The sequence below is a fragment of the Microchirus variegatus genome (assembly GCF_963457635.1).
Source record: "Microchirus variegatus genome assembly, chromosome: 8".
In the NCBI taxonomy this organism is placed as follows: domain Eukaryota; kingdom Metazoa; phylum Chordata; class Actinopteri; order Pleuronectiformes; family Soleidae; genus Microchirus; species Microchirus variegatus.
In genome coordinates this window covers 6,022,121-6,029,288 of record NC_139809.1, presented here as the reverse complement: position 1 = coordinate 6,029,288, position 7,168 = coordinate 6,022,121, and the positions used below count along the sequence as shown (strand labels likewise).

At 40.3% G+C, this 7,168-nt stretch overlaps 1 protein-coding gene across 1 annotated transcript in view; it reads right to left on the bottom strand.

Annotated features, from left to right (window-relative positions):
* Positions 1-809: 809 nt before the first annotated feature.
* The window catches only part of tubgcp6 (tubulin gamma complex component 6), a gene marked incomplete at both ends in the record, with an annotated part of 30,822 nt that continues 24,463 nt past the window's right edge, over positions 810-7,168 (bottom strand). Inside the window, 6 exons of the mRNA XM_083893716.1 lie at positions 810-901; positions 1,092-1,285; positions 1,781-1,994; positions 3,379-3,511; positions 4,105-4,299; positions 6,681-6,822. Coding sequence (XP_083749842.1) covers positions 810-901; positions 1,092-1,285; positions 1,781-1,994; positions 3,379-3,511; positions 4,105-4,299; positions 6,681-6,822 — 970 coding nt within the window. The remainder of the gene's footprint in view (positions 902-1,091; positions 1,286-1,780; positions 1,995-3,378; positions 3,512-4,104; positions 4,300-6,680; positions 6,823-7,168) is intronic.

Genomic DNA, 7,168 nt, shown 5'->3' with positions numbered 1-7,168 from the left:
CCCGCAGAGAATAAGAATAATAAGAATTCTTAGAATTACAATAACTAGAATTAGTTATTCTTTGTTGTAAGTTGATCTATATTTTGTTGTCTTTAATGTTAATAAGCATACAATGTTATGCAGAGGTGTACTAACAATTTTTATAGACAAATTATACTATTTATAGCCGCGGGGGGGTACAAAAAGTTTGTCTTCATCCTAAGGGGGGATAACAGAAAAGAATTGAGAAAGCACAATTCACAGTTAAAATAAAGTATTTTTTTAGTGAATAAAAGTCAATATAATCCACAAACGCCACTTGCCTTTTCCTTCTTCTCTAGGTAAAATGCACATTCTTTGATACTTTTCACTCAATAAATGTTTATTTACATCCACAAAAAAAAAAAAAAGAAGAAAAACGCGTTACGATCCAACAGCAAAACGATATTCGCATAATATTAAATAACGCATTAGCCTTTGTATTTACACAGAACTGCGATTACGTTTATATGCATTTACATTCTACACAGCCGGAGGCCCGACTGAGCACGGAGGAGGCATTACAGTGGGCATTAGGTTCATCACAATTACAAACTTTGGCAGCATACAGTTTTTTTAAGAAGCAGTGTAATTAATCAAGCAGCAGGCATGGAGCTCAGACCCTGCAAACTGATTTGGGTTAATTTCCTAATGTGGTTTTCAATGTCAAACCATTCCTTAATATACTGTACACTCACTCCGGGAGTGTTTTTGATGTTTATTTCAAACTTAATTTTGGAGATTCTAAACATGTAAACACTGAAAGAAGACACACAGCTTTGACACACCACTCAGGAGTCCTTGTAGTAGTTGTTGAAGTTGATGAGAAGGAGGAAATCCTCCAGATGAGGCTGGTATCCTCGGTTAACCAGCTTGGTCACCACTGAGAGAAGAAAAGAGACATTTTGTTAAATTGACAACATTAGTGGTGTTGTTTGCTCAATAACAATATATTTGAGAATATTCACAACATGAAGGGACCAAAGCTGCTTCAGTAGCAGCTGGCCCGAAATGCAAATAAAAACGCACACAATTTGCATCGACTTTGACACAGGATACTGCCACGTCCTTACCTTTGAAAAGAAAGTGCGAATAATACTTAAAGGTGTTGTACGACTGCTGCATGGCAATGAAGCTGGGGTGCACCGCCTCCCCGTGCTGGGCGTCCCACGGCTGCGTGATCAGCTGAGCCCGGAACTTGAGGATGAGACTGAAAATGCTGTGGATGATGTTCATGACTGGGGCAGCTTTCTCTGTCAGCAAACCCCTGCGGAGGCCAGGAAGACAGGAGGAGGAGGAAGAGTGCAAAGTCATGGAAACATGTCAGAGAACTTTGAAGTGACCTTTAAGACGTCCTCAGAATAAACACTGGGAAAAAAAGTGTGATAGTGACAGATTTTCCGCATGAGATTAAATCGTTCATTTGGTTAAAAAGTGATCCCAAGATCCAGCTGGAATTTGAATTGCCTGATTCATTCATTTTTGTTCTAATAATGATTTATAGTAGTGGTATTATGTGTGAGGTTACATAATGCTTTATTAACACTACAATCTACAGTTGTAAATTGGAGAAATAGATTCAAGAAGCTTTATTTATCCCAAGGGAAATATTTCAAAACAAGTCACAAAGTCTTAATTTAAATGAATCTCAAACATACTGAATACAAGAGGAAACAAGGACATCTGGTCTTGTTCCAAATAGTCTTCTCTTTGACTGCAATTCATGTATTTTGTGCACAGACATGACAGTCCCAGGACTCACCTGAAGATGGCTCTGTTGAGGTAGTCTGCATGCGTGCGGTGGATGGCGTCCAGGTCGCTGGCGGCGGCCAGCTTGGCGGTGAACTCGCTCCACGACACCTGCAGGATCTGGTTGGCGATGTATCCCTGTATCACCTTGACGAAGTGCTGCATCTCGTGTCTGTAAAGCTGCAGCTGACGAAACTGCACCGAGCGACCCGCACCTTTCACCAGTGCTGACGGAGACAAGAGTCGCGATCAGTTCTCCAAGGACAAACGGAGCAGATGCTCGTCTCTGACTCTCAGATGTGGTCATTTTTACTGCTTTTCTGTATCATGATAGTTGAACAGATCATTTCACGTTTGTTTCTCAGAAGGAAAGGTGTTCATATTCACAGGCATATTTACTGTACAGTAATATGATAATATTATCAGCTTTGATATCAGTAAATGATAGTATCAAATATCAGCAAAGAAACCAAGATCCCACAAAATATGACTAGTGACTGAAACACTAGGCTGAATAGGCTGCAAGTAACGATTATTTTCATAACCGATGAATCCGTCTACAATTTTCTCGATTAATCGTTTGGTCCATAAAATGTCAGAAAATGTTAAAAAAAAAAATCAGTGTTTGTTAAATCTGGAAATGACGATGTTCTCCAATGTCTTGTTTTGTCCACAAACCAGAATGACTAATTTTTAATGATTTCTTTGTTATGTGAAGCAAAGAAACAAAGAAAATATTCACATTTAAGAAGCTAAAACAATCAGAAATCTTGTTTTAATCGAGAAAAAAAGCTTCAAACCGATGAATCTATTATCAATATAGCTGACGATTAATCTAGTAATCGATTAATCATCGATTAATTATTTGTTTCAGCTCTAGCTGCAACCCCCTTGACTAAATATGACTAAACTTTAGTATTATATACATATTGATGCAAAAAATACATGGAATCGACAAATTTATAGTTAAAACACGGACTTAACGCTTCTTTAATTTTAAGACGAACAGTTTGTGTGATCGCAAAACTTGGCCATATTTCATTGTTTCGAACACACACACAAAAATATCCTTCGTTTAGCATCCTTTAAAAAGACAAAGGAATAAACCTGGTATTGAACAGGAGATATTTAACTTGAGTAATCTTCAAATTTTATATCACAATTTATATCGTATATCTGAATGACATATATATATATATGACAAGTATATCGTGCTAACTTTTTTTCCCCATATCATCTAACATTATTAAGGAGGTTCTGTTTGTTTGTTTATTTATATACGTCTGTGAGCACCATAACCCAACGTAAATAACAGATTTGGATGACATTTTCTGTGAATGTAGATTATGACCCACAATAGAAAGTATTACATTTTGGTGGTGATTTAAATTCAGGATTATTTTTTAGCTCACTGCTCAGTTAATGGTTTATAATCATCCAAGTGTCATACCGTTTCCCTCGTGAAAATAACAACAATGGCACTGGTGATGTGCTGTGTATAAATAAAATGTAAAGGAGTTGCAACATGAATATTTCATAACCGGCTGAGGAACAAGAGGAAGAACCTCGACTCAGCCGAGTCTGAATCACTCGCTCTCGCCGTCTTCTCACCTGTTCTCTTGAGGTGGAACCAGACATCACGGAGGCTCCACACCATGTGTTTGAGCTGCAGCAGGAATGAAAACAAGCGGTTGTATTTGTTCATGCAGCTGTCCGTGATGATGATGTTCAGTGGCCAGTCCACCTAGGGAGATGACAAAAAGGAAAAAGATAGAGATGGAGACATCAACACAAGGCCAAAAAAAAAAAAAAAACACAAGTTTGTGAAGGTGTTAGAGCGAGAGAGTGTGAAAGAAAGCAAAGTGAAACACGAGTTGGGGGGTAAAACAGGTAGAGGGAGAGTGACAGATGAGGCGAGGGGAGGTGTGAACGCAAGGATGTTGATAAAGAAGGTGAGAGGATTGTGACGATATGGCGGAGTGGTGAGAAATGGGGGAAGAGGCAATGCGGAATGGGACAGAGACATATGGGGAGAGAGAGGGCGAGGAAAAAAACATAAAACAAGAGACAGATAGAGGAAAGAAGTGAGAATTCAGAACACAGGTAGATAAATAGAGGGAGGCAGGGAGGGAACAAGACGAGAGGACAACATGTGCAGCATTAGTCACTTTCACCCAAGAGACACAACTCCAATCAGTCGACAAGGTTCAGCCATTTAAATGTGCGATAAGCTAATTTAAATACCCAGAGCAGTTAGTCAAAAGATGACAGGTTGTCACATTCAAGCTGCCACTCATGCTGACACAGCCACACACACACATACACGCAGTGCCTCACCCTGTAGCGTAGCTCCAGACAGTTGAGAGAGTCGGGGGCATGTGGGTGAAACGTCTCGGGGAAGAATCGAAGGGCAAAGGTGAAGTTGGCGGCCAGCGGAGTGTCACCGTGTAAGCTGTACTGCAAGGCCTTGCTGAGGATGGAGTTCAGGACCAAGGGAGTCAGCAGCTCGCCGGGAGTCTGGCCACTGCCCAGCTGGGTGGGAGGAGAGACATCGGTCAAAAACTCGAAAAGCACACAGAGATCGCAGACCCTCCGCCAAGGCAGCTAGGTGCCTACAAAATACACCCCGTCAGCGCGCCTGGGTCAGACAGCGAGTGTTGTAACCAGTGATAGCGTGCCCAAATTGTAATCACTTGTTCCTGGTCCCATTGCGAACATTTCCTGAAAATTTCATCCAAATCCGTCCGTGACTTTTCGAGCCATGTTGCTAAAAAAACAGACAAACACAAACACCGGCGAAAACATATACCTCAATAACTACATAAAGTCATAAACCTTTTGTTTGAAATGACGTCCTTGGAAGAACACCGTCAAAAACACCACGAGCGTTTGATGACAGTGATTCATTCCCATCCCGACCTATGGTGAGCTAATCAGTGAAATCAGATGGCGTCGTCTTTGACTGGAACAAAAAGCCTTCTGTTTCTGGGGCCTCGAGAGACGCATGCACGCAAATGTTTCTGCAGGATGGCACCAAGGTGGAGGGGAAAAAAAATCTGCGTTTATTATTTCATGGCAACAATTCTGGCCTTGATTTTAGTCATTTAGAAATCTGGCAGTGTCCCGCTGCAACTGCAAATCTCGCACAAAGAGACACCACACATTAAATTCTTACAGTTTGATGATAGGGAGGCGATCTTTCCTGTCCTAACTCAAGAGTGTGGTCACTGTGCTTTACTTCATGTTTATATTTTTGAAGAGCTTTCCCCTCTTCAAAAAAAACCCCCTGTCCTCTCACTCAAACAGCCTCCTGCTGATTTACAAATTTGTTTTGCTCCCGTTTGTCTGCTCTCAGACACGCTATTGATGCACAAATGTCCCGCGTTTCAGCTCGCGGGCTTCTGCTTTTGATCAAGCTGTTTGTGTGCACTCCGCTCAAAACAAAGTTTGAGAGTGAGCAAACGCAGTTTGAGAGGACAAAGAGAGAGGACAGGGTTTGGGGGAGGGTAAAACACATAAAGACTGTATATAGTTGCAAAACAAACTCCCATTCTGAGGACTCGAGATTCACGGTTTGACCACTGTCATAACAGATGAATTTGCGACTGGAAATTCACACTTGTAACCAGACCCCTAGTGGACGATACCAGCTGCCAATCACACTGGTGTCCACCATGCTTTATCATGCACTTTCTCCTAAATTGGAACATTATTGACACACGTGCTCAACTGAAATGTATACTGATTTTTCCATAGATTTTCATTCAAATGGGAGTTCTTTTTGAACTTGTGGCAACTGCGTATGACTACATATTACATCCAGGGCTTCACTTTTCAACCTGGAAGACTATGTCCAGTTTAAATAAGAGAGATAATGAAAATAGCATGAAAATGATACCGACATAGACTTTCAGCTCAGAGGAAAGCTCAGGAATCACCGCTCCCTCCGTCCTATTACTTTTCATTATTACCGAGCAACGTTTCATTTCTATATAAGAATGGGATTTGAGGAATGTTCTTTCGGTGAAAAGTCAGCTGGAAAGGGAAAAAAAAGTTGAAAGCGGCTAAATTCAAATGAAACTCCACTTTGTGACATGGAATAAAAATGTGCATATAGGGATTTAGACCTATTAAAACCAGTGCTTAATATACAAATCAACAATTATGAATGGAAATGTCCATTTTTATATACGGACTATGGTAAAACGTTAAAAGAAAATATGAGGATGCAATGAAGATTTAGTGCTAAAAAAAACACTATTGTGTTGATAGGAAAGAAACAACATCCAGGTATACATACTGGGTGGGTATTCAAAGCTTTTCTTACAAAAACAGCTGATCACACTAACAAAGACTGAAACAAATAAGTACATTTGCAGATGAGATAAAACACAATTGTCAGAAAGTAGAGCTGAAAAAATTAGTATTTTGATGATCGATAAATCGTTTGTAGCTTTTGTCATGATTAAAACAAGATTTCTGATCGTTTCAGCTTCTTAAATGTGAATATTTCCTTTGTTTCTTTGCTCCACATGACATAGTTGCAGCTCTATCAGAAAGGCTTCACATCACTGAGGTGCAGTGAAGAGTTGGGGCTCAGAATTTGTGCATTTCTCACTGTAGGGGACATCTCTCTGTCCTGTTAGTCATTATAAATATAAAAATACTCATTACAATATGATAATCTGTGCAATATAACCACAAAAGTCAAGGTCGTATATATTTTAAGATGTTTTTCAGAAAATGAGACACTGTCCCACTGTCACACATACTCATGGCTTCAGGGAAATATCACTAAATACAAGTAAACATTTCAAGTGTGTTGTCGTTCAAGGACAGGCGCGGACATTTGACCTCGTTTCCCAAACAATGACGCAACAATGGCAATGGTGACAATTGTGAAAGGACATCACCTTTTCAAAGAGCAGATCGCTGAGCGACTGTGCAAACTCGCCGTCCTCCATCAGCAGGAAGTGGCGCAGCGCCTCAAAGTGCCTTTCCACTCCCAGCTCCACAAAGAAGTAGTCCACCACCGCTTTGTTCACCAAAGACAAACTGGAGATAGAAGGTGAAGGACGGTAAACGGCCGAGATAAGAGAACGAAAATGACGCTGACTTGGCAAATTTGAAAAAAAAGGGCTGTAGGAATGATAGACATCAGCTCAAAGGGAAAAGCTCAGGGATGACCTCTTCCTCTATCCCATTACTTTATATAATTCCTAAGCAATTTCTATAAGAGTGGGATTTGAGGAATGTTCTCGTTCAGTGAATAGCCGGCTGAGAAAAGGCAGAAACTTAGCCGAAAATGTCTGATTGCTAATTAAACTCTGCAGTGTCATTCAAGCATAGAATAAAAAATGTGCTAATAACAATTTAGAGCTATGAATACCAGTGCTAAATT